This window comes from Muntiacus reevesi, chromosome 19, assembly GCF_963930625.1.
Source record: "Muntiacus reevesi chromosome 19, mMunRee1.1, whole genome shotgun sequence".
Taxonomy (NCBI): domain Eukaryota; kingdom Metazoa; phylum Chordata; class Mammalia; order Artiodactyla; family Cervidae; genus Muntiacus; species Muntiacus reevesi.
Window position 1 is genome coordinate 39,589,286 of NC_089267.1, and position 27,512 is coordinate 39,616,797.

The 27,512-nt window shown below is 47.2% G+C and overlaps 1 protein-coding gene across 1 annotated transcript in view; it reads right to left on the bottom strand.

The window, feature by feature from the left end:
* The window catches only part of NR2E1 (nuclear receptor subfamily 2 group E member 1), a 70,524-nt gene that overhangs the window by 4,248 nt on the left and 38,764 nt on the right, over positions 1–27,512 (bottom strand). The window contains exons 4-10 of the mRNA XM_065911405.1: positions 11,867–12,012; positions 8,545–8,632; positions 6,594–6,829; positions 5,196–5,342; positions 3,029–3,125; positions 2,492–2,641; positions 1,283–1,388 (exon numbers count right to left, since the gene is read on the bottom strand). Coding sequence (XP_065767477.1) covers positions 1,283–1,388; positions 2,492–2,641; positions 3,029–3,125; positions 5,196–5,342; positions 6,594–6,829; positions 8,545–8,632; positions 11,867–12,012 — 970 coding nt within the window. The remainder of the gene's footprint in view (positions 1–1,282; positions 1,389–2,491; positions 2,642–3,028; positions 3,126–5,195; positions 5,343–6,593; positions 6,830–8,544; positions 8,633–11,866; positions 12,013–27,512) is intronic.

Sequence of the window (27,512 nt, forward strand, 5' to 3'; positions counted from 1 at the left end):
AGTGCTCACGAGCCACCCTACACAAAGCGAGTACTCAGCAAGAGCTGGATCAATACCTAGTATCATATTCTTTCAGTGTGATGTTCTTTATACCTTAAAGACTCTGTCAGAGGTCAGTTATGTTATACAAGTTAGTTTTTAATGGGGGGAAAAGTGCCCAAATTATGTACTGCTACATTTTATAATTCTGAGCAAGTCTTAAGTGCTTACTATATACATTCTAAAATTTAATGTGGATTTTAAATTTAAAAGCCATGGGACTTTAGTTTGGAAAAACATATATATGCACTATCGCACATCACAGTTTCAGTGATATTCCATGGACAGGGAACAGTTGTTGTTGTTTTTAAACACACATTTTACAAATTTATTTGTTTATATACTCCCTCTACTTTCAGGAAAAATCACAACATGGTGTGTTGTAAGGTACATGGTAAGCACTCAATAAATACTGGCTGCTGTCAGTTACTAAAGATCTGCTGTGAACCCTAAAGCTTTCAGGAATATGAGCTCTGAACGTGACCTTCAACGACTCTGGGACAGGGAACAGTTTTACTTATTAGTATTCAAAAGAGGATTTATAAAGAAATAAGGCAATGTTGGCACAAGTGGTATCATCCCAAATGAATACAGATGACTCAGGGTTTCTCTGATCCCCTTTAGTACTGAAAGTATTAATGCCCTCTACCCATTTGAGATAGTTACTCCCCACAGAGTGTCTGTGGGTTATGCTGAAATGATAGAGACAGGTTCCCATGGGCTTCCCTTCAAGATCAATCTAGAGAATAAAAAAGCAACTGCATTCTAACCTCAGATCTACTGCATTCCTAACTTAGGAAGCTAGCAAGGTTCCACTGCTCTTTAAAAAGCCTTGCTTTTTTCATATGAAAATGGAAACAGAAGGTCTACAGACCTTGTGATGGATTTGCCTGTTTGGTGGTCCAGGAGGAGCACTGCCAGAACCCTAGTGACTGAGAGTTTCTACAGATAGTTGATAGGTGATACGCATTCACCTAGATGTATTCAGCTACACTGATGGATCAACTTGTTCATCTGGGACAAGAGTAAGGTGTCCGGCAGTACTTTCACTTTGATAACCTAATTTGATTTGCTTCTCTCCCCTACCCTTAGAAATAGATGAGGACATAGATTCTAACTAAATTAACTGGTTTGGCAGCAGGATAATTAGTCACAGTGTTTGAACTGGCTTTTTACTGCCTGCTCACACATTCACAATGGAAACAATTTTCTTAGGTACATGTTCAAGGCAAACAAGGGTCACCTGGTATGAATGTAGCTGTTGAGAGTTAGCTGAGCCTCGTCTTGAAGAGCTGCGATGGCGGCAGCATTCCGGAAACTTCTCAGTTCAGAACCACTGTGTGTAGGAACTAGAAATGAAGACCAGGAAATTGTGAGAAGCAGCACAGGAATGCAGATGGGGAAAGCACTCTCTGGAAGTGGATGGTCAACAAGCAGAAGAACATGCAGGTCCAATGGAATCAGACTAAGAGTATCAGCTCTCTTGAAAGCCATCACCTCTCTTTTGGACTTGGAGGTGGCTGAGAGTGAGGTGGCTGAGAGTGAGTACATCATGAGAAGCCCTGGACTGGAATGAAACACAAGCTGGAATCAAGATTGCCAGGAGAAATATCAATAACCTCAGATATGCAGATGATACCACCCTTATGGCAGAAAGCAAAGAAGAACTAAAGAGCTTCTTGATGAAAGTGAAAGAGGAGAGTGAAAAAGCTGGCTTAAAACTCAACATTCAGAAAACTAAGATCATGGCATTTGGTCCCATCACTTCATGGCAAATAGACGGGGAAACAGTGGAAACAGTGAGAGACTTTATTTGGGGGGGCTCCAAAATCACTGCAGATGGTGACTACAGTCATGAACTTAAAAGACGCTTACGACTTGGAAGAAAAGTTATGACCAAACTAGATGGCATAGTAAAAAGCAGAGACCTTTGCCAACAAAGGTCTGTCTAGTCAAAGCAATGGTTTTTCCAGCAGTCATGTATGGATGTGAGATTTGGACTATAAAGAAAGCTGAGCACAGAAGAAGATGCTTTTGAACCATGGTGTTGGAGAAAACTTTTGAGAGTCTCATGGACAGCAAGAAGATCCAACTAGTCCATCCTAAAAGAAATCAGTCCTGAATATTCATTGGAAGGACTAATGCTAAAGCTGAAACTCTAATACTCTGGCCACCTGATGTGAAAAACTAACTCATTTGAAAAGACCCAGATGCTGGGAAAGATTGAAGATGGGAGAAGAAGGGGATGACAGGGGATAAGATGGTTGGATAGTATCACCGACTCAACTGACATGAGTTTGAGCGAGCTCTGGGAATTGGTGATGGACAGGGAGGCCTGGTGTGCTGCAGTCCATGGGGTCACAAGGGGTCGGACACAACTGAGTGACTGAACTGAACTGAGTTAGTGAGATGGCAAAACTGGAAGAAGAGACAGCAGTTTGTATCTGCTTACCAGCTTTGAAAGTGACGATGCATTTTAGACAGGCAAATTCAGTAGCATCTAACCGGAGCTGTCTAAACCGAGCCACCACCTCTTGTAAAGCCTGTATTTCAGATATGATCTTGTTCAGCTTCTGGGAATCTGTGTTGTCACCATTCATGCCTAGAATAAAAATATGCAATAAATGCTCTAACATGAAGGCATTTTCATGATTTAATATTGATTTTTGACAAAATCCTGCATATCAATATCTATTCAATTGTCACTCTAAGATATCTGATTCTATGTAAACTGGCTATATTGTATGAAAGTTAATATAAAATCTTCTCTTGGATAATAACAAACACAGTAATTTGCATTTAAATAACAATGCAAGCAGTCATGAATACAACAAAACAACATTATTTGCATTTAAATATAGATTTATAAATGACAGGTATACTCTATTGTTCAGCAGGAATTTGTTATTCTTTACATGTTGTTCTTTTTTCAGTAATGTATTTTTATGGTAATTTCTACAACAAAGTCATTAAATTGTGCAATTCTTACCAGATACAGCCAGTAGAGTGTTAGCATCAACCGGAATGGCCCATTGTGCTATTCCTAGAACAAACAGTTCTCTCCAAGCATCTTCCAAAAGCATCAGCTGTCATACAATAGATGTATAATATAATATAGTGTGTAATTTATAAATTTATAAACAATTTCAATATGTAAATTTCTATCATCTTTAAAAGTGTTTTAAATGCCTGTCCTGGTAGTTTTTCCTCTGAACATTTTAGCTTTCCCTTATTTTCTCATATTTTCCGTTTTTAAAAGGTGTCTATACTTGCACATGCACTTGAGGGTCAGTCATTCCAATTCCCCCAATTTTGCTTCCCTTGGAAAAGGGTTTACCCTCCTCATCCTTGCATCCATTTGTTCCTGACTACCTAGAAGCTTCATGGATAACCCAGGCCCTATGAAATGCTAACAACAGGTCAGCAGGCAGACTCCCCTCATAGAAAATGTTGATATTATCAGGGTTGAGGATTCCAGACTAAACATGCTGATGTGGGCCCCCATCTTCATGGAGGGTTGAGGGGGCTGGGCTGGGAGAGCGATCACTAATTCCCAAGAGGCATGCAGGGAAATCAGGGTGTAATTATGTTAATTGGGTTTTGCCGAGTTTACCTCATCTCACTGCCTGATTTTTCTGAGACTCATAAGTGGACAGCATCAAGGTGCTTGTCATTTTCATTCTATTGAAATGTGCTACTGAATATTTAAAATAAAAATCTGGCTCCTTTTCTAAATTAATATACTGGATTCCACTTCACTGCAGTTTGCTTGTTGAAGGGTTTCCACTGAAGGGCTAAGTGGCAGATAGTAAGTAAATTTTGTTTGGATTAAGGAGTCTACAAATACTTGTTTTGAGAAAAAATAGCCAACTTAACACACACACACACACACACACACACACACACACACACAGAGAGCAAATGGTCAGAGTCTACAAGTAAATCTGGACGAAGATAAAAACTAACCATCTTGAAAAATCTGTTTTTGAAAAATCTCTCAAAAACCAGTAATCCTGGATGATTTATGTGAGAGGATTTCCTTCTGAGTGCTAAGGGCTGAATTGTGAAGGCTTGTAACCAAAATCACAATTAGACCAAAGGGTTAATTTTCAAAATGCTTTATTTTCAACTTTATTGCATTAAGTACAGAAAATAATACTTTCAAAATGCAAGGTAAACAATGTCTAATTCTAACCATGTCTGAAAGTCCAGGCCACAAAAGAAAGAATATCCCATGCTAGAAGATTAAATGTTTTGAGCACATTGCCAGGTCTCTCTGTAGGAAACGTACTTCATATTAAGGGGCACTATTATGCTTTAATTAGGTATAAAATGAATTAAAGAAACAAATCCTTTGCTTTTGGAACTACTTATTAGCCTTTTGGGAAATTTGTCATTAATTTCCATGAATATACTGGTAACAGCCAATTTTTGTGAATACTTCATTTTCTTTCTTTCCCTTAAGGACAGAAAAATTATGGCAGAGGCCATTTATGATATTCCTAACAATAAAACTTCTGAGTTTTGGTATGACACAATTTTAATAGCACATACTTTTTTTTCTCCGCTTTCTGTCATTTACAATCACAGGATTATGCACCAGACCTATTTATTCACAAAATCTCTAAAATAAAGAATCAAGGGAGCTGTGCAACACACCCTTTAGTCCTTCAAGCTGATACATCAGTGGCCAAAACTGTGAGCATCACAATGAAAAATAAAAGCAGCAAATATAAAATGAGACTAGTTCTCAAAATCTAACCAGGGAATACTCTCATCACCTTCTATTTCTCTCAGTTCCAGTGTTCTTAAGAAAACATTGCTTTATTAACAATTTAAAAAATCGTTAAGATTTATGATTTTTAAAATTTGTGATTAAATTTGATGTTCCAATAAACTAAAAAAGAAAATGATCTTGTATATTTGTTTCTTGCAGATCATATCCAACTTTCCTGAAATAACACAAATACACTTCCATAGCTAGATATTTTGAAGCCATAGCAAAAAGCTAAGAAAAATCATTTTCTCACTGCTGTTAGGAATGGATGCCTGGCTCTGGTGATTTATCCAAGTAGCACTTAGTTTCATAAGCCTGATGACTGTTACTGCTTTCCCAACCCTCTTCCCCCAAGAGCTCAGTGCCCTCTTGGTCCTACCTGGTCTTGCAAAGATAGCGTGGAGAAAGCTGGCACACTCTTAGCCCACTTGATGCTCATAAATAGAAGTCTGGCAGCCGATTCACACACTGACTCTGTGGCCACTTCATAGAGATACATTGGGGTCCCATTCACTTCATGGGGATACTGGGTGGGGAAGAAAGAGAAAAATCAGGGAGTAAGGAAACAACAGCTCTGCAAGAAGAGCCACTGTTAAAGTTTTCTAATTAACCAAGGAAGGAGACAGGAACATCTATAGAGTCTGGGAAATAATAATTACTGGGAGAGGCTCATTCCACTGTTTGGCGGCCTTTTCCATCAAGAGGGGCATGTGGCTATTCTATCCTCTGCAGCAAATTTTCCTCGGGCTGAGCCAAGTGCCAGGCCTGTCTCCCAATTTAGACAAGAGCTTGCACTTGAGTAAATAAAAATAGAAGTGGGAAAAAAGTATAAATTAATAGGCATCCCAAACACAAATATGCATATGAGTATTTTTAGAAAGGATTAGTATATTATGGAAATATTTCAATTAGACATCTTAATCATTCACAGAGCATTCCCATTCATAACTGACAACATATTCATAACACTACTTTCCCAAGCTTATTATACACATCAAGGGTAAGAAAGCAATATTAAATATTGTGCATGCGCCCAGGTGTTTGGGTTCCCTGCAGTGTGGGGCTGCAGCTGGCCCTTGTCTGGGAGAGATCTGGAGGCCTTCTTGGCCTGGAGTGGGGGCTCTGTGTAGGTACCAGCTGGAAGTCTGGAAGGTAGTCCCTAGGGACACCTTTTGAGGTGGTTCTGGCTGTGGCCCTGCTAGTAGAGGCTCAGTCCTTGTGTATATTCATGTGACTCAGAAGTGGAGTGGGAAATAAAGCCAGGTTCTTCATACTGTCCTAACAGGGTGAACTCCACATTTCTCTCTTGCATTAAGGAACTTTGTCCAAGAGATTAGATTCCTGCAGTTGCAATTCAAGGTGCTCTTCTGCCAGCTGCACACAACTTCTTTCTTCTAAAAACAACTCTGCTCCTCTGTCCTTCAGGAACACTTTAGGCTGCCCTCTTAGTTCAGACAGGCTTTCACACTAGAAGTGTTTTCTAAAGGTACAGGTTCCTGGGATCCGCCTCAAATTTGCTGTAAGGAGGATGGGCCTAGAAGTCCACAGTTGTAGTCAGCTCAGAGAATGGCTTGACCACACACTGAAGCTTGAGAACCTCAGCTCAACAGGGGAGAGTGGGCCGTAGAAGGCTCCCCGCAGAGCTCGGCCAAGCCCTGAGGGCCCCGCCAGGTCTCTCTCCCTAAGTGTTGCTTGAGCTATCCCAGCTGAGAAAGAATGGGCGTGCCCCTCTCCGCCCTCCACTCTGAACGGCCTCGGGCCCAGCAAGGCCACTGACCTTGGGCGTGGGCTGAGCCAGGCTCACAAGTGTCTGGCGCTCCGGAGTGGCAGACACCGCGGCCAGCTCCAGGCCGTGGGGATCCAGCTGCGTGACCGCGGTGAAGAATGCAGGCGCGGGCAGTGCGGCAGAGGGGAAGTGTGCGGCCGCTCCGTTCTCTTCCTTGTGTCCACGGAAGTAGAGGGCCACCTGCTTGCGGATAGTGGACGTCCGAGGGCCCCGCTCGTGCTGCACGGCTGCAGAGACACACAGACCAGCGCGCGCCCGAGATCAGAGACGTGGTCATCACACAGACGCTGCCGCGCTCTCTGGCCAACCTGCGCGTCTAGGCAGGCAAGGGAACCCAGGAGGTGAAGAGAAGCGGGGAGAAGGAACGTGAGGGTGGGAGGGCGCTCTGAGACCGTCTAACCCTTACACTGTTTGCATAAGGAAGCTGAAGCCGAGAAGAGCATCCCGGCCCAAAGTGTCACACTAATGCCCGAGTCTCAGGCAAGACTACGTGCGTTTTGTCTGTTCAGGGCTCCTCTGCGCCCAGGCGGGTTGCAGGGAGACCAGAGATCCTCTGGACAGGAGTGGCTAGGTCTTGACCGCAATCGAGTGCAGAGGGAGCATTGCAGGAGACTAGCGTTAGATCCCTGGGCCGGGAAGATTCCCTGGAGGAGGAAATGGCAACCCACTCCAATATTCTTCCCTGGGAGATTCCATGGATAGAGGAGCCTGGCAAGACTACAGTCAATCCATGGCATCGCAAAGAGTAAGACAGGATTGAGCCACTGAGCGCGCGTCTGCACACACAGCGTCTCTGCACAGACTTTCTTCAATCAGCCCGAAGACCACTCCGCCCCACCTCCATCCCCCGCCCTACTTGGAAATACCACTGGGCCTCGTCGGCCCGGGAGAAAAGAACCCGAGCCCAGCCCGCCAGGGGATGGGACGAGGGAAAGCCCTCTCAGAATGTGCTGGAGGAAGGCAAGGGAGATGTGACAATTACCACCAACAGTTTAAACAAACAAATTAATTCAGGGCAATCTTCCGCTCCACGAGCTTGACAACTTGTCAATACACAAGTTCAACAGGTTGGACGCTCCCTCCTGCTTCCTGCGCGGCAGAGGAAGTAACTTCCCCCAGTGGGAGCTGTGTATACCTCATGCGGATGCCACCCCACCCAGGCTTCCTTCCCGGCAAAGCCCACTCCGCACCCAGTCCTGAGGCTCCGTTCCTCCCTCCTGGCCAGGACTTCCGCCCGCTTCCCGGCCTGGGACGCCCTGGCCAGGCCACCACCGGCCACGCCCTTGGATTGCACTCTAAGTCCAAGAAGCATCCTGACGAGCTAGTTCTTGCTGAGCCTTCTGGGAGCTGGTTGTCCAAAGCACCCACTAGGGTTACCTTGCTGCTACAGCCCCTTTCTTCAGGACTGAGAGAAGCCCAGATCACCACAACAGCCGTCCTGATTTTGTGATCTTGGTAAGTCTACAAACAAGGGCTAGACATTCTGCCTGTTCATGTCTCTGCCCTTCCTCCTTCAACCAGTCTCCTAGTCCACAGGATATTCTCTACCAGAGACATCCAGACAGCAAGACCCTGTGGGAGGCTAACAGGCTTAACACTGGCCACAAAAGGGCTGCCAGGAGAGGTGAGAAGAGGAATCTGGATGGGAGATCGGAAACGTCACATGTGTGTCCCCAGCAGAGTGGGGGCCTCAGGAACGCTGGCCTCGTGGGGATGGTTGTGAGATGCAAGGGCCCCACGAAGGCATGGGCCTTACCCTGGAGAGTTCAGTGGGGTGGGGCTGGGACTCAAGCCGGGAGATGACTAAAGCCCGAGGCCAATTCCCAGAGTCTGGAAAGAAATGCTCAGATGATTTACATGCATCGGAGTGCCATTATTTTCTGTACACATAATTTACTTACTACTCAACCAACATAAGATGAACTAAGAATAAGTAGATTACCATCTTTGTTCATGTTGACTTCCAAACACTTCTTCAGCCGACACGCCCTGCACTGGTTTCTGTGAGTCTTGTCCACCGGGCAGCCTCCCTGGAACAGAGTGCAGGTGGTCAGCGGCCCCCAAGGCCTTTAGAGTGGGGACTAGAAGCCGGTGCTGGGTGGAGGAAAACGCGTGGAGGCCGAGTACCGACTCCACCACAGACCGCAAAGCGGCAAGCCTGGGTCCACAAAATGCGAGGGCCTTGGGCACCGGCAGGGCCAGGGGGAGAAAGGGCTAGGATTCTCAGAGCTACTTCAACAAAACCAATCCCTGACCCTACGAAAGCAGACAAGAATGAAAGTCCTGCTCCAAGCAGGTGAAGGGTCAGAGCGACTGGACTGCCAGACCCCGCCGCGCGGGGAGGAGCTCACGAGGGGGAACTTCGCCAGGCGCAGTGGTGGTGGAGCAGGGGCGAGACTTTTCAGGACCGAAGACAGCGACCTGCCCGGGTGGAGGGAGGCTTCAGAGCTCTGTTACCGAGCCGGCTTGCCTGCCCGGATCCCTGCCACATCCCCCTCCCGTGAACTATTCTTTCCATTTTCAGCTCTTGAGTCTACCTCTTTCTGTCACTCTCTGGGTAAGTCCATTTATCTGTCAGATAAATATTTCATTATTCTCCACTCTCCTATTTCCTCTCTTGTCTTCGTGTTCGAAGCCATCCTTATAACCAGCAGGTTGAGAGTTGTTTTAAAGACTACCCTCAGCCCAGATTCATAGAAACACAGCCATTCCTGGAAGGTGAGGCAGAAGCCACAGTGGTTAGGAGGGCAAGGCTTACAGATGTGAGGGTGGGAAGGGAAGAGCCCAAGGCCTGGACAAATTCTAGAAACGTCCACAATGTAAATATGACCTGAAAGATAATGTGATGGACTGTCTGAAAAATTGATAATATGGACTGAGAACATTAGCATGATAACTGAAAAAAGAGGTAACTGCTGCCTCAGAAATATTTATCTGAGACACATGAGAAAATAAAGGTTTTATCCAGTGCAATTTTCTGGAAAAATATTGGCCATCAAAAGAGGAAAGTACAGAGAAAATTTCTAATGAAATTTATTCAGTGTTAGGTGTTGTTACTGAGGGAACATATATATAGATACATAAAGAGTCATATCTACACGTGTATTTTATACACAGTAAATACATAAGAAGTTTTGGTGCTCTCTGTTTTTATTATGTGCTACTGTTACATTTACAGTGGGAAGAAAGATAATAAAATAAATATATTTTAATTTTGTTCCATAACCTCAAAATTCATATACTCTGAATTTGGAGTAAGCATATTTTTCTGAAATACCCCTTAGGAAAAAATTACACACTCAAACCACAGTTTTATGAGATCATACCCCTCTGGTTTGAAATATGTTGATTTATTCAAAATAAAGGTAGAGCAGAAGTTCATAACAAGTTCTAAATATTCTCATTACTGTTAATGATGAATTGTAATGCTATTTACCTAATCTTAGAATAAAAAACAGAAATATTTTTTTTTTCCTAACTGAATTCTTCAGGGCATCTTTACTGGCTAGTGTAATAGCTCAATGTAAAGAAGTTTAAATAGCTCAACGTAATTAAATGCCATCATATGTCTATCCTCAAATGTTATCCTTCTAGTATTCTGATAAACATACTAATGCAAAGTAGAAGCTTACATTAGTTCTTAAGAGTGCCTTCAAATCAGATATACTGTATATAAATATCTGGAGCCTGAGAGAAAGATGCATACCTCGGTTTGGGCCATTTATTCTCTGTGCAAGAAGAGGACCACCATGCCTGATGAGTCTATTATCACTCCTTTACAAGCACTTGGACTGACATCAATATGTTTGAGTTGACAGCCAACCCCTTTGAAAATATCAAGCATAACATCTGAGATTTTGATTCCCCAATTCTGTGCGTTGCATAAAAGATAAAGTAGAGGCCTGCTCAAATCTGATGACCCACAGTAATCCCACATTCCTGTGGAGCTACTGGGCTACAGTCCTGGGTATATATAACATGATGTTCAAATGGTGACACAGAAACGGATACAGAGTTATGAACTCAATTAAACAGGTAATAGGGCTGGAGAGTTCAAAATAACTTATCCCAAAGCAGTATCTTCTTGTTCTTGTTTCTGTTGATAATCCAAATCTATCAGAACTTGGCATGAGCAGACATAGCTTCAGAAAAAGATAAATAATTCACTAGCAGCAAGCAATATATGTGTAAGTATATCATAGACAATAATATATATACTAATTAGTGAAAATGTTTTTACCATTTTGGTAACCAAAGGATGACTTCTGACCACTGCACTCTCCAGGATCTTCCTGGGAGTGGAGATGGTCATTCTATACTTAGGATCTGTATGCTTGGCCAAGGAGAAGGTCAAGAAAATGTGGGACCAAAGGGCTAATCTGAGCTGGAAACTGAGTCGGGGGAGGGGTCTGCTCACTCTTTCTGGGAGTTTTAGCTCACACTTAGCCCATGCCTGTACTTTTACGTCTCTTTGAGACAGTTCCTGCTCAAGACCAAAACATAATCAATCGGGCACCCTTTCTAAGCAGAGAGGAAGAGAAGATATGGGAACCATGAAAAGGCTGCCAGTTACTCCTTCCTTGGGCACCTTTTCTTCTTGCTCACTCTGTCCTTTTCTGACAAGGCTCAACTAAATTCACGAGGGTGTTGAAGGCCCACTGCCCACTGCCAAGCAGCCCTGCTTCTCTGAAACTGAAAGGGCACAGTTCTTCATTCAGCACATCCTGTCTGTCCCAAGTGGCCAATACTCACTTCACATTTCAACCTTGACTGAGATACCCTGTGCAATTCACTTCTGCCCTGAGAACCAGGTCACAGCATTGAGCTTGGGTACTGCTAAAAATGGTGGTGGGGTGGCAGGCAACATAAAACAGCCCTTTCACCTGCCTGCACTTGTGGTTTAGATTCTAAATTTCCTTAGATCCCCTGGGTTGGCTTTACAGTCAGAGTACGGGCCTTATCCAATGTAGAAACCTGTCAGAGGATTTTTTAAAAAAGGGCGGGGTGGGGGATTGGGAGAGGACATAAAGAGGCACTGGGATTTCAGCTTTCCTCCTTCAAACTCAGCTCTCTTCCCTTATCTCTTCACACCTTTCCCAAGCAAAAGCGCCACTGAGAGTTGAGGCAGGAGAAGGGGGAGAGGACAGGAGTGGTCAGGGCCTGGTCTCTCCCTAGCAGTTTGGAAACTCAGAGGAGGCCTTGGCACAAACAAAGGAAGGGGAGGTGGCGGAGGGGAGCCGGGCAGCGCAGCCCTGCTAAGGTACCTGGTTTCCAGATTTGCAGACATACGTCCTATTCCTTCGGATACTTCGTTTGAAAAACCCCGAGCAGCCGTCGCAGGCGTAGACCCCGTAGTGTTTCCCCGAGCTTCTGTCGCCACACACTTTACAGGGAATATCTAAAATGCGGCCTGAAATCGCAGGAAAGACAAGGAAGGGGTGGGGTGTGTATGTGGAAGGGGTGAGAGAGAGAGGAGGGCGGAGAAGGAGGAGGAAAGGGGAGAGGGAGAGAGATGCTAAGCAATCTGACCTCCGAAGGGATTAGCACCGAAGCTGCGGTAAAAGCAAATAATGAAGTGATTTTATAGCCAAACTTTTTTTCCTTGAGCAAGTGTCAGTTTCCTACAATGAGCATTATTCATGCACCGCTACATGTATTTGGGTCTCCTCTAATCGCCGAGACCCATTTTGGAATAAAAGATTACAGCAGGCCGGGGCGGCAGCGCGGCCCGCTGCTGCCTTTCTGCTCCGCGGAAAGTTTGGCCGCCTCCCTCCCTTGCTCTTGCATTTAACAGAGAAAGTTGTTAGTGAGCGCGCGAGGAGACAAACTTGAAATGTAAAAGGGAAAAGAAGAAAAACAAACACGGCTGGAACCAGGGATGGCAGCTGGAAGGCAATCGAGGTTTCGCTGAGCTGCCGGGCGGTGGTTATTATTAGGATTATTATTGTAATGCTAATACTAGGATTATTAATGATAATAAGGGTAGTGGTAATTGCCCAACTTTCACTTTACCTATTTAAAATAATGCTTGATGGATCGCTTTTGACAATTTCTTTCAGGAAAAAAAATTTTTTTTTCTCCTCAAAGTAGCACCGAGCTAGGCAAGTAGGGGGAGAGTGTTGTTAAGTATGTTGATTTCCTGGCAAGTTAGGGTGGGACAGCACCCCCTCCACTCCCCAGGGTCTTCTTACTTGAAGTCCTATCTCCTCACACTACATCCTGCGTGGGGTCCCTTACTCCCGCTTTTTCACCGCTGTCTGAGGCTGATTTTTAAAAGCCATCTGACGGGTTTCTCTTGACTGCCCTTCAACCCCAGTGGCCTTGACAGTCGCTTGACTCAAGGGAAATCTCCTTGGAATCCCCTCGAGCCTGGGGTGACCGCGGAGCCCGGAGAACTGTTTCGGAGAGGGTAAAATTCAAAAACTCAGAAGGAAAGGGACTATATTTCTACAGGACTCAAGGGTCCAGCAAGACTGAAGCGGTTCACAGAGCCTTAGAAATCTTTCCTCCCTCAAACAAAAGTAGTAAATAAAAGGTTAACTTAATTAATACTCTGATAATGATGGTGGTGACAGTCAACAATACTACTTAATAATCAACTTCTTTACATTTAATTTTCCCTTTGCCACCACTTCGAAGGCCTCTAGCCTGGGCCCGGGAGGCCTCTGGCTTGGTTTGGGTGAAGCTAGCAGCTGGTACCGGGACTACTGGGGTGATGGGAGGCGAGGGTGAGGACAACTGGGCCAGGGGAGTAAGGGAAGCGTGGGCGCAGTGCGGGGAAGACCCGAGGCCTCAGAGTGGAAACTTGCTAGTGGATTCCCAGGCGTCCAGGGGGCGAGCGCCTCGGAGCGCGGCCTCGGAGGAGCGGCAGGGGGTGGGGGCGGGGAGAGCGCGGGCGGCAGGGTTGGGGAGGGGGTTTGGTAACCACCAGGCTCGGCCCGGGCAATTACAACGCCGCCGTAGCACCTGCCTATAGAGCCACCAGTGACCCGTCAAAAAGAGTAGCATGGGAATTCGGATGGCGACAAAGGCCGGCGGGGGAGGCGCGCGGCGCGGCGACCACCGCCTCGGCGCCCCCTCTCCCACATGGTGGGAGGAGAGGTTGTGCTGGGGGCGGGGGGCGAGGAGGGAGTTGGAGAGAGCCAGAGGAGGTCACCTCGGGTCTTATCCTTCACCCCTTCGGGCCTGTCACTGCGCCCAAGGGAACTCAACAGCCGCCCAGCAGCCGCCCTCATTCTGGAAAGCAGTAAACTTGGTTTCCATGTTTTGCAACCATACTCCTCTGCACAACACGCTCCCTCTGGCTGAGCTGGGGTCCGTATTTGGGTGTCCAGTCATCTTGTCATCCCCTCTATCCTCCTCTTCCTGGTGGCACTTTTGATGATGCCAAGATAAGCGCGGGGGAGGAGCAGTGGTGACGGTTCTCTTTTCTGCTTCCTATCCAGAAACGAGACCAGGGACAGGCATCTCTGGAGAAGCCCGATGGGGTGGGGGGACAGACCAGAGATGTGGGCCATACCTTCGGCCTCCGGGCGCGGGGCTCCTCGCTCCTCGGCCCCCGGGACCAGCCGGCGCGCCAGGCCGGCCCGGTCCCTGCGCAGACCTCCGGGCTGCGGCTCCCGGGGCACACTAGCAGCCGGCACGCCCGTCTGGGGCGGAGCACAGGAGGGAGGACGCGCAAATTCCGAGGCAGAGCGGGTGTGCGCCTCAGACTCCGCCACCCAGCCACGTTAAGGTGACTTGGGTCACGAGACAAGCTGGTTGACCCCGTTGCAAAGCTCCTCTCATTTAGCAAGTCGAGCGAGCTCCGACGTGAGGCAGGCGGGAGTTTCCTGGGGCTGGAAAACCGTTCTTAACTTCCCTCGCCAGGGGGTCCCCTCGGGGCTTTTTGTGTCATAATTGCCTAAAGATATATGGCAGCTTCGATTACTGTAATTACCATCAGAGGCTGTTGAAAGAAGTTAGTCTGGGCTGCAGGGGTGACTGGCCCGGGTCTTGTTACCACCCAGGCGGGGCGCCCGGGTGACATCGCTCTGCTCTCCAGCTGCGCAAATCCGAGCGAGGCTGGGGTTGCAGACCTCGCAGCCTGGCTCGGGTCTGACCTCGCCCGCTGCGCGCCGACCTCCTCGCTCCCGGGGCTTGAGGGCTGCAAGCCTCGGTCCGGCTGCCGCCACCGGTCTGGAGAAGGCCTGCATGCCGCGGCGCCGCGGGCGGGGGCTGCTGTCCTGCGGCCCTGAGAAACCTCTGCGGAGACGTCTGGACCACTGTCGGCCTCGAGGTTTAGGAGGCCCAACTTATGCTCTTGGGAAGCTGGAAAACTCCAAAGTTTCCCTAGTGGCCCTCTGCCTTTCCCCCTAAAAGTCCGAAGGGTTCGCCTGCGTCCTAGGCCATCTGCTGCACGCAGGCGCGGAACCCAGCGAACCCAGTTCGCGGCCGCCCCTTCTCTCACTTTCGAGGCCTTACTTTTCAAGGCCCCTCAACCCCGGCGACCCTGCACCTTAAGTGAGTGAGGTGCCTTACTTCCAGGGAAAGAGGCAAGGGCCTGTCACAGGGCAAGCAAGCACACCGAGGCCTGCCTAGGACTGTCGGCTTCGGTTTTTGCAATGGAGGCTCAGAATGCACCAGGAAAGCTTTCCTCCTAAGCCTCCTGGGAAGGACAGTCACACGCCAGAACATGGACCACAAAAAAATATGCGAGTTCGCCTCCTTTCTCAGAGATTCGAACAGCCAGGGTCAGGTAGGCCCAAGGCAAACTGGAAGCGCCAGTCCTCCGTCAGGGTCGGCTCTGATTACCCCGGCATCTAAGATCCCTTCTCTCCTCTCTCTGCCTTAGTTCCAAACATTTCTCATTTTTTTCTTTTTGTTCACGTTCACTGTAATTTTTAAAATGGCAGCGCCCAAAACCAAAACAAACGGACAAAAGTGAAAACACAACTCACTTCTTGGGAGGGCGGGGAGGAATTGCATCCCACTCAAGTGGGACTTCATTATCAGTCCTCAGAAGTATCTCGGACTCTCCTAACTTTCAAAGACACGGGACAATAAGGGAGAGTGAGGGGAGGGAGTGTTTGAGGAAATCACAAGCGCCATAAATACTATAAGCGAAAACAACGGCGGCGGGAGCACTTCGGGATGTGGGGACTTCGGCGGCGGCCACCTTCAGCCGTGGGACCCTGGAAACCGCAGCCCCGGGCCACCGGATGGCGGGAACTGAAATGCCTCCCCAGAGATCCAGCATTGCGGCCGCGCCGGCCCAGCGCCTGCTCTGTCCTGCGCATTCTTGGGTTCTGCAAACACGTTGCACGCAAAAACCCTTGTACATACACTCAGCCCTGCACTTGAGCGTCTAGGGGCGGTTAGAGATCAGCGACGACTTGGTGTCCCAAGGGAGAGCCTCCAGCTAAGCAAGTTTAAGGAAGGAGAGAAGCGCGCGAAGGGAACAGGCCGCACTCTCCTGCCTCTGCCGAGCTCCGGCTTGAAAAGTCCTTGGGATTAGGGATTTGGTCCTCGCCTTGCTAGAGAGGTTCGCCATACTTTAAATTCCCCAGTTATGACCTACGCGGATTTAGGATTAAGGAAAATGTGACTTTTAAATGGTTTCTCCTTCCCAATTTACAGGATTATTTGAAATAGCTAGAAACGGGGTGCAAAGCATTCCATTCAAAATCCGCTTTGCGCAGAGTTGCTTTTGCGCTCTGGAGCTCGGAGTTTTGAGCGAGCGTGTTATTGTGCTGCCGCCTGGGGCTGCGGCCTAGTTCCCGCCCCCGGCGACTCTCCCCACCCCCCCACTTCCCACCTGGTGGCTAAGTGGAGGCAACTCGCGAGGGACTGGTGGGCTGCCTGGGTCGCAACCTTCCCACCATACCAGAGAGAAGTGGGGAGGGGGGGTGTCAAGCAATGCAGAGATAACGAAATTGTTCACCCCTCACCACGAAAGGCACTAACTCAGTATAGAGGGAGCTGGGCCAAAGCGCACACACCGCTGGAATCCCTCTCCCGGGCTCGGAGCCTCGGAGAGCCGGGCTGGACCTTCCCGGCCACCCCGCCCGCCCGCCCCAGCCTGCGCGCCAGAGCCCCGCTGCGGCCCGATAGGTACCCACTTGTTGATCCGGCCGGCTTGCTCATGCTGGCGGTCCCGGGGCGGAGCGGTTGGTGGGCGCTGCCCGAGTCCCGGCCGGCAACGCCCGCTTCGCCGCCGGGCGCCGCCGCTCTCCAGCCGCCCTCCAGCCTGGGAGGCTCTGGGGCCGGACAGGTGGGTGTCGGTTGCGCGCTGCGCTGCTCTCTGGGAGCTCAGAATTCGTTCCACAGTGGAAATTTAAGCATCCTTAAGTTTCTTCCCGTCTCTTGCAAAACCGCAGCCGCTGGGAATGTTGCTTGGTATGAACACACGCATGTACGGACAAATGGATAGACGGACAGGCAGATCGAGGGAGAAGGAAGGACAGGCAAGAGAGGGGGTACTGAAGAACAGAGATGGAGACACGAAAATGGTCTTTCTACGGAGCAAAAAGGGCAAAACCCCTCTCTTTCACCGTTCCTCTCAGTCTTCAATTTCTCCCTCTGTGTTAGGCATATGCAGAGTGTGGGCAGATCTCTACAGACCGTTGCTCTTTTACGGGAAGAAGGGAAACGCACAACCGCAGTCTCAGGCAGATGGGCTCCGCGCTGCCCAAATCCGAGCGCGGAGTGGGAAAACTAGATTGCTGGGAAGTCTTCCGAGGGAAAAGGCGGCCAGCTCCCAGTATCCGGGGAGAGCCGAACACGCAGCGCCAGAGGGTCCCCGAAGTTCATTACCCCGTGACTTTATGCCTGTCGCTGCGGACTGGGTCCCCCGTAATATCCAGGAGCGCTCTGACAGGCAGCCGCGGGGAGGGGAATAGGGCGTCCCTGGCCCACTTAGCTTTTCCCCCAACTCCTGGCGGGGTCTGACGTCAGCCATGTGCGGGGAGGGGATGGAAAGAGGGAGGGGGTTAAATGCTAATGATATTAATGAACCTCCAAGCGGCTCCCAAAGAAAATGCAGGCGCTCTCGGAGCTGAGGAGTTAAGTGTGATTATGGGAGTGTGGCTCTGTGCGGGTGCGTCTGTGAGGACGGTGCTGCTCTTGTAGTAAAAAAATGAATTATTATTATATTCATGGCAAGGGGGAAGGGGAGGGGAGCCGGAGCTTTCTCAAAACGCTTTCCTCCTCCTCTGCCAGACAGATTCATGGAAGAACTGGGTGGCTGTGTGTTTGTGTGTGATTATGCACGCCGGATATGGCCATGTGAGTTGGTTCATTCTTGGTCCCGTGCCCCTTCTGTTGGGTAAAACTTGGATCTGGTCCGAGGTGAGTAATTATTCACTTTGCAACTATCTACGGAAAGTTATCTGCGAGGACGCTGTATGCGGACTTGGGGCCTGGGATGGGGTTTGCTGGAGGTTCCGAGTTCCCATGGCCTTCGCGCTGTCCATTTGGGCACCAGCCGCCGGGAGGGTGCTGCCGGCTTGCAGAAGTAAAGCCCATCCCGAGCAGGGCGAAGCAATTTCGCCTCCATTATTTCTGCATTTGCACTCGGGAGGGTAGAGCTGCTTCCCTCCCGCAGCTCGTCCCCAGCGGGCTCCGCTTGCCGGCCCCTCCCGTCAGGGTTCGGGGATTCTGGAGAGCTTCCTCCCCCGCCTTAGTCTCCTACTCCTCCTGCCTGCCTTCCCGCGATTCTTGTGCTCTCTCATGCCCTGGTTTCTGTTCTGCGCCGGGAGAGCGCACGCCTAGAGAGTGATCCCCGAGCTCTAAGAGATTAATTCTTATTTAAGCTCTCCCAGCAGCTTGAACTTGTCGAACAAGAGTTTGCCAGCCTCACCTCCTGGCGTGGGCTTGGCCGAAGGTCAAGGGTCACATCTCCTGTTCTCCGGCCCTCGGCGCACGCTCTGGGGGTGGTGAACAGATACTAGCACTCCGCAATTCTATCCGCCCGCTTCGGATCTCACTTTCTCCAGGCTTTCGGTCTGAGAGTGTGTGTGTGCAAGTGAGTGTTTGCGTCCCGTCCTCTCCTCCCTTTCCCGCCCCGCCCCCCGGCCTCTGGAGGGAGCAGCAGTTCCTCGGCCCCGGAGGCTCAGGGGCGCTGGCTGTGCGCCCCCCGTTCGCTGCCACAGCACGTGACCGCAACTTTCCGCAGAGGCCTGGGCTGGGCCTGGAGCCCCCACCCGCGCACGCCTCGAGGTGCTAGTGCTGCGCAGCAAGCAGGACCCAGGTCTGGGGATACCCAGAAAGAGCAAGACAGGAGACGACTACCTCCCAAGTTGTACCTCCTCTGTTTTTCGAAGTGGAAGGAGATCAGGGAAATGAGATACAAAGCCATAATCCTGAGGGTTTTTTAGGAGACAGGGCAGTAAGTCAACATTTTTGACAATCAAGTTGGGCAGACTTGTGCTCAGCTGGCCCTGCCCGAGAAGTAGTACAAACTCAAACTCCGCGCCTAGAAAACGAAATTATTTCCCCGCGGCGTTTCAGAAACGCTGTTACTATTCCAGGCTCTATTTTGGACACTGGGATTATGACTTTCAGAAATACACTTGCGACCACCGCTACCACAATCGCAGTCACCACCAAAACACCCACCATGTGGATGCAAAGAGGGGAGCTTGGTTAAAGCTAAAGAACTTTAAAGAGTCCAAATAATTTATTTCGGGCAAAGATGAAGGCCGGCGTGGAAGACTCGGCCCTGCCTGTCTTCAAGGTAGAAGTTTAGGAGTCTGTGAGCAGGAGACCTGAACGTGGCTTTGCAGGCGCAGTGGCTTGGAGGTAGGAGGACTGTGGGAGAGGGTCTAAAGACTGATTTCCCTACTCCAGACACTCGCCCTACCGGCTCAGTTATAGGCACCTAAACTTGTTGAAAATACTCCTGAGGTTCACCAATTGTCTCGAAGTAAAAATGGGAATGTCTCCTCTTTCTCCTGTCACTGGTTTTGATTCACAGGGTGTCAAGAATTCCACCAAATAGAAACACACACACACACCATCCAGCCCTGGCAGAGGACACAACGTGCACACACACCCACAGCATGTCCGTCCTGTGTTCTGTGCGCCTGGCTGTAATTATCTGCGCGCTTTGCATAAATCACAATGCAGTTCTGAAATCATCATGATGACTTTCTGGCATGATTGGTTTGGTGGCAACGGCAGCTACGAGATCCAGGGTAGGCAGGAGGGGCTAGGGCCCAATTGCCCACCAGGTCCAGGAGGAGCCTGGCACCCGAGTGTTCACTGGCTTCTGCTCACCGGAAGCTGCTGCAGGACACAGGGACCTCAGATCTAAGGTGCAGAAACTTGGAACTCTTGAGGTGGGGCCTCAGAGCAGAAAGACTCTGTTACTTCTCATCTTCATGTCCGTGGGCTCAAGTACGCTGCCTGGTTCCTATTGTGTGCCGTGGAAACATTGGGCGAATGAATGAAGGTGGAAGTTGCCTGCAGACTTCCCAAGAAATAGCTGGAGACACAGCAAGGCTCAATCACTGGGAGCCCAGAGAGTGTGGCCGGTGGGGGTGGGGTGGGAGGGGAGGTGGAGGGGGTGTTCAGGCTCTGTCCCAACAAGCTGTGTAAACTTGGGCAAGTGACTAGACCTCTCTGGGCTCCAGGTAATTATCTGCAAAATGATTAAGTCCTGTTCAACCTTAACTTTCAAAGATTTTTTCCTGTGAGTCCACAATGAGAAGTGATTGATAAAGGGCAAATGCCATGTATCAGAAACACCTTTTAACACAGACAAGATATTAACTTTAAGGATGGGTTTATAAAGTGGGCTTGGAAAGGGGTGGTCATACCCCAGAGGTTCTGAAGAATTCCTGACCAGGTCCAAACGTACTCTCTAATTTCCTCTATCCTTTTGTGAGAATGGGGTTCTCAACAAAAGGGAAGCGAAGAACACAGGGAAGACATCTTTTATTACAGGATTACATTTTTGTCCAGGAGATAAGAAATAAGACCGTGAGAAGGATGATGGAATCAAGGGGTCTCTCTCCCCATGCAGCAATCCAGCCCATTCATCAAACACTGAGCACCCACTATGTGCCAGAGATTCATGACATGACCCCCTTTTCAAGGAATCACAAGGAGAGCAGATTCATAAAACGTTATAAGTGCTTTGGACTGGACAAAAATACAGGACATTTTGGAAAAATATCCAAGGGACCCTAAATCAGTGTGGAGTTGGGTAGGCTGTCAGTGCCCCTTGGAAAACTGGTTATGAGTTAGGGGAATCTACTGCCTCTGAAAATTGTCTCCTACCATAGCTCACTCTCCTACTAATCCTCTGTCTCCTCATTTAAACAGAGAAGCAGAAAGACAGAAATAGACTCACAGACATAAGAAACAAACTTATGGTTACCAAAGGGGAATGGAGGGAAGGGGATACATTAGGAATTTGGGATTAATAGATACACGCTGCTATACATAAAATAGATAATCAACAAGGACCTACTGTATAGCACAGGGAACTGTATTCAATAATCTTATAGTAATCTGTAACGGGAAAGAATCTGAAAAAATGTTACATATACAGCTGAATCACTTTGCTATACACCTGAAATATTATAAATCAACTATACTTAGTTTTAAAAATGTTCTAGAACAACAAAAGAAGGGGGAAAGTAGAGTCCTGTGAACTAGATTGCATGAGAGGTGCAGGGGTGCAGGACACTCCTCTAGCATCAGATTATCTGGGTCTGACCCCTAGATCTCCATTCACTTAGCTTCCCTAAAAAACAGTACCATTTTCTCCATTAACTGTCTCTTCCAATACACTAAATTAAATCAGTAAAAAAAAAAAAAAAAAAAAGGAAAAGCTTTCCCATCAGCAAGCAGACCTAAAGTTGGTGTGGAACAGACTCCCCTCCTCAACCAGTGATCAGCTCCCTCTCAGAGGTTATCCTACCTCTAGAGATCCATTCCTTTAAAATTCCCTTCACCTCATAGACAAGTAGAGTTGAGAAATACCCAGACCCAGAAAACATCTGGCAAAAATCTACCAGTTAAGGTTGACTGAGGTTTGATGTTCAGTTTCCAAAAGACACTCTGACACAAGTTTTATTTGTTTACTCTAAAGAGAGAGTTGATTTTCATTTGCTTCCAGGTCATAATGCAACCTACGGTTGGTTGTTGCTTCCTACGTGGATGGGGAGTTAGAGAAAAGGTGGGTCATGGAGCAGAGTTTCCAATATAAAGCAGGTACTCAGTGAGGGCTCAGTAAGTGAATCTTGTCAGGCTTGCTCCTGAGTCTGTTGTGGATCTCTCTACAAGTTGTTTGACTCCTATTAGGTAACTCTACCCATAAACACTGAGAACAACCCAGAAAGGAGACCCATGTGCTCTAGAACTCAACTGGTGCTGAGTTGTAGAGTTTTTCCTTGACATTTTCTAGAACTCTGTTAATTGTCTGATATTCCTCACTAATAGCACCCCTGCACCCATTCCTCTCTCATACAATCTAGTATTGGTGCTAACAGCAGTAACAATAAGACAATGCCCTGTGTGATGGGCTCATTTTTTTCTTAACAAGTAACACATTGTGTCTCCATATTTATTCACACATTCTCTTAGGGTCACATCAGCAGAAGAAATTCAAGTTTAGGGGCAGGCTGAGGGTTAGAAGCTTCTAGAGTCTCACTGCGCTTTTATATTCATCTGGCCCCAAGAATAAGCAAGTGGAAACATCTTTCTCCCATATTTTACTTTTATTTCCTACATATAATATTTTAGTTGTTTGTATCCTACCTTGTTGCAGAAAGAATTTATTATGGCTCTCATGTCAAACTGCTTTAAGACCTGGTATCCCTCCCTATAAGATGACACACCTGAAATGTATTTAAAACAGAAACAACCAGAGATGTTACTAGGAGCAAAAGAAAAAGAAAATGGTGTTCCCCAGAAAGATAGATCAATAGAGAAAAAGCTGCGTGTTTTTTTATGTCCGTTTCTTTGCTCCTAATCACCAGAGCAAAAAGTTCAGATGACATGTAAGGGATATCCAGCTTTCCAACTAGACAGGGAGCTCCATGAAGCCCTAACACTCTGGCACACACCACTGCTTGATAAATGTGGGCTGTAATAGTGGTCCTGGTTCATGGTACTCACAAAGAAAGCTGAGACTGGGTGAGGGACTTGCTTTTGCATTGCCCCAGCAATGGGGAGGATAGGGAGTAGGGACAGGTCCTCTAGACCCCAAACTTTGGGAAGAGGTAATTTTTTATTTTCTAAAACAAAATTATGACTAGAGAAACAAGAAAGCAGACTACATGCAGGGAATGATTGGCCACCAAGCTTCCTTCAACCTCTTAATTTCCTGTGAATTGCACAGTTCAACTTGGCTTCCATTTAGCCCAGAATTATAGACCATACAGGTTAGAAGCAACCTTGGAGATCAGTACTCATCCAATTTCATCATTTTACAGATGAGGAAACTGAGACCCTTAGAGACAAAGCTTGTCCTAAATCACTCTTCTAGAGACAAAGGCTAATCCTAGAACCCAGATTTCTTCTTGCTGAGTCTAATGCTCTTTGAAATATTAATTCCATTGCACTGAGCTACCTCTCATTTCCTAGGAGGGCTTCTAGAAGCTCCAATTAAGGCAATTTCACTCACAAGAGAAGTAATCAGAATTAAGAAAATTGTTTTGTGCATCTTGAAGGAATAGTTCAGTATTTCTGGAACTTCAGACTCTTCCACTTAACAGATTTTTCTTCAAACTCTCCCTCTGTATGTATTTAAAATTTGCTTGTCCAAATGGATAGAAGACATATGAGGTCTCTTTTTATTCTGTAGAGGGGATGATGTAGGCTACAAGAGGAACTACTTAGAGACACTAATTGTAGATGCAGAGAAAAAGGTCAATGATTAGGCTGAACAATTAATCACTGAATTTGATCACTGTGGACTGTCAATCTGGGTCTTTCAGATTTTAAAAACACCTCTCTATTCCCTCCATGGCAGGTTGAGAACCTGCTTTATCCAGATTACACTAGTAGAAACAATTGTTATGTAAAATGGGATAGCCTGGGTTAAATGTCACTCATGTATCTGAGAATAAACTAGAGATTCAATTCTTTATTCAGTCAATAAGTGTATCAGGACCACATATCCATCTCTGCCAATGCAGTGAAAAGCTTACATTCTAGTATGCTTTGTTTCTAAATGATCTAGTTCACACAGTACTCTGTTGTCCCCCTATTCTAGTAAGTAATTTCAGAATTCACATCACTTACAAAGATGCCGAGTGGCTATTTAGGGAAGTCTGAATCAAAAAAAAAAAAAAAAAAAAAATCCTCCAAAACAAAACAAACCTCCCCCTCTCGTCTCCCTACCCCCAACCCCACGTGTTTTGTGCAAGACGGAGTCAACCAGTGGGATTCACAGGAGGTCCCCAAGTCAAATGCTGCAGCTGCGTTTTTAAAAAGGGTTGGATAAACTACAGCCGTTAATAACATCTGTATCTATGCAAGCTAAGATGATGATAGGGGTAATCAGATCTCATGCTTCAGGGCATAAGATGATTGCCTGCTGAGAGGAGGAGGATTTGGCCTTTCAGGTATAGCACTGCACAACCCAGGAGGTAGGCTGCAGACATTTCTCCCAGGCTCTAAAATTTCAGGTGTAACTGACATGATTTTGGAATAGATGAAACATTTGAAATCTACTGTTTTTTTCAGATGAGGATATTGAATAATGAGATATCTGAAATGCCCACATGTACCATGTACAACATATATTTATCTCTCTAAAGATAAGATATAACTATTTAGATGCCTTTTTTGAAGGCTATTTTGACCACCTTTTAGTACAGGGAGATGCTTAATAAAGGCTAAACGACAATGAGAACAGTGGAGGTAATTCAACTTTAATCCATACATTTATGATTAGCTAAAATAATGTATAATTACCCAAGTATTCATAATAGCACATATTTGGATCCCTAAATATATGTTTTCTAGTTGCATTAGCAACTACGTTTGGAGTTGTATGTTGGGAGTGTACAAGTAATGTATTCATTTTAATGTCCTGATCACTAAAATAATTTTTAAAACTTAATATTTGTCTGGAAGTGAGAAAGGAATTACACAAAATAATCTTACCTTTTCTTTTTTTGCCAACTGGATTACCTTTTCTTTTGATTTCTATAATATTTTCAAACCCTAGGAAGGTGTACACTTCAGGATAGTTGTACAATTTAATCACTTTTGAAAATGCTGTGCTAATGTTGAGTAGGGTTAAAGAGCTTATTTAGACATGTAACCCCATGCTGCAGGACATATAGCATCAGACATTAGTCCACATTTCAAGAGATGTAAAATCTTTTGAAGGAGTTGATTTCTGTTAGAGTCCTTTTAGCATGAAAGACATTCTTGCTACTGGTTTTGTCACTATTACTAAACCATTCCACACGAAGGGCTGTTTGAAGGATATGGTTGTTAAATGCAATTTTTAAAATGATGCACATAAACAGTTTTAAGGAAGGGGTGTGTGTGGAAATCCTGCAGCTGTTTGGCTGCAGACAGGCAGGGGAAATTAGTCAGAAGCCCAAAGCATCATAGTTAATAATCATTATTCTGTTGTCTGGGATGTTTGTTTAAATACTATTGACACTGTGTATGTATTGTCATCTTCTCTAAATTGTAGCTCTTAACCACTGAAATCTTGTTAAAGACCACCTAGGGTTTCCTCTGTATGATGCTGAAGTGTGTATTCACCTGATGGATAAACAAAAAACAGATTTAAAAATTTTTTCTCTCATGTGCAACTAGCAGGAAATTTTCTAAAGAAAGAGATTGCCTGAGTACAGTAAAAATAGAAACTGTAGAGTCCCAACCTTTGTATTTCTCCTCTAGTGATAGAAAATGATCAAACCATCAACTGATTAATACAATTCAGTTCTGCTTAAAATTCACAGAACTGTTTGGTATTTTAAAAGATTCATACTTGCCATTAAGTGTGAAGAAATCAGTAACTATTCTTTTCATCAACAGCATGTTGGGTTCCCCCCACCTTTAGATTTTGCTTATTAAGAGAGGTCATTTGGGGGAAGAGCGGCTCTGGTGGGTGGGAAAAAAAAATCTAACAGCCTGACTCCCAAGTTGAGAGCTCCAGATCACGACCCATTCAGTACAAAGCGTTTTATATCTTGACTTATGAGGGGACAATAGTCGGTCTTACAAAGGCACCACCTGTGATTCAGCACGGTTGACATCTTTGTTAAGGAGGAGCCGAGGACAGAAGAGAAACAACACGTGCGTAATCCGGAACTTGTTACCAAGACCCACCTTCAAGGCTGTTTCAAGTCGTCCCTGAGGTCTCAAAAGGTTTTATTTTCTTACAGTGTTTTTTTTTTTTTTTAAGGAGGTGAGAGGGGAGAGAGGAAATGAACGCTGTACGCGATAACTGACCCAAAGCGCTGGACTTACGGCTTGCAAGCGCCAAGCTGTTCCATTTTACAGATGGGTAAATGGAGATCAGTCCTCGAAGTGTCTTATCAGCCGGTGCCGGGATCAGGGACCCCCGAGGGGCTTCGAGTCGCTGGGCTAGGGGCGCCGAGGGCGGCGTGACCGCGGGTGGGACGTCGAGTCTTCGGCCCAACCTTCAGGCCGGTGGCTTTTTGCTTCCTTCCCGAAGGTCGCTTCTGACAAATCTATCTATTTGGGGCAAATTGTCAGTGAGAAACTTCCGCTCGAACTGCCGTGGACAAAACCGGCTGTTTGAAAAGGGTAAATCCCGCGGCCCGGCGAGGCCGAACAATGGGCCGCTGGTGCTGCTGCGGCGGGGGCGGCCGGGCGGGCCGCACAAAGGGCGGATTAATTGGGGCCGCGGCTGAGCGATTCGCGCTAGCTCCACTCAGCCCGCACCGCGGGGCGCCCCATTGACTGGGCCCCGAGCCCCACTTTTCACAAACTCCAAACAAAAGTCAATTTCTTTTTTATAAGGCGGGGGAGGGGGCCGCGGCCAAGATTCTCCTCTTGCTCCTTTGCCTCAGTCTTGCTGCAAGGGTGGGGGGATTGGGTGGGGGGAGGCTCGAAGGATAGGGGCGTGGGGGAGCCTCGGAGTGGGAAGGGACGTGGGTGTGGCTGCCGCGTCCCTGTCCCCGCCTCCGCGGCCACCTCGGCCAAACTCACCTTCCAGGCAGGACCCTAGATCCCTGCCCGAGGCCTAGTAGCTTCAGAAAATGCGGATGAGGTGATGGCAAGGACCCTGTGAGGGTTGAAAGCACTAGGTTCGCGGAAGTATTGGCAAGTGGTTTAGGAGGAAGGAAAAGAAACGTCCCCTTGGTACTTCGTGTGACCATTCATCAGACTGAACAACTACTGTGGTCCTGATAGAAGGGAGACAAAAACGAGTTTGCTCTCTGTTTACACACAAGTTGGGAAGGCAGATTCCTAAATCAATGAGCAGATGAGGGAGACAGGATACCAGGATGGGGGCCCCAAAGGAAGACTTCACCATTCCTATGAAGTTATGAGGTGGACTTGCCCACGTAATAGATGGTAAAAGATATCTAATTACTTTGTAGATACACAGTAGTGCAAGAAGTAGCAGTAATTTAAGAAAACCAAATTGTAGGATTAATATTGTCACTGGTCTGAAAAGCACTTATGGAGGAACTAGGAGTTCATCTCTTCTTGTTTCCTTTCAAAATAGGAGTGCAGAAGCCTCTCTGACACAGTCCTAAGCTGGGTTGGCAGTGGTTGCATACAAGTGACTGGTGCATTCTTCTTCGAGGACCAGGTTCCCAAGTGAATCAATAGGAAGGAAGGACTAAGTGCTGGTGTAAGGGAAGCCATTTATTGGGTGAAAGGCTGGCATGTGCTAACAGATGATATCCCAGTGTTTTTATTTTATGGGGGAATGCTTCTTGTCTTGAACCTGCAGGCATTTTTGTGCTCTGAGTCTGG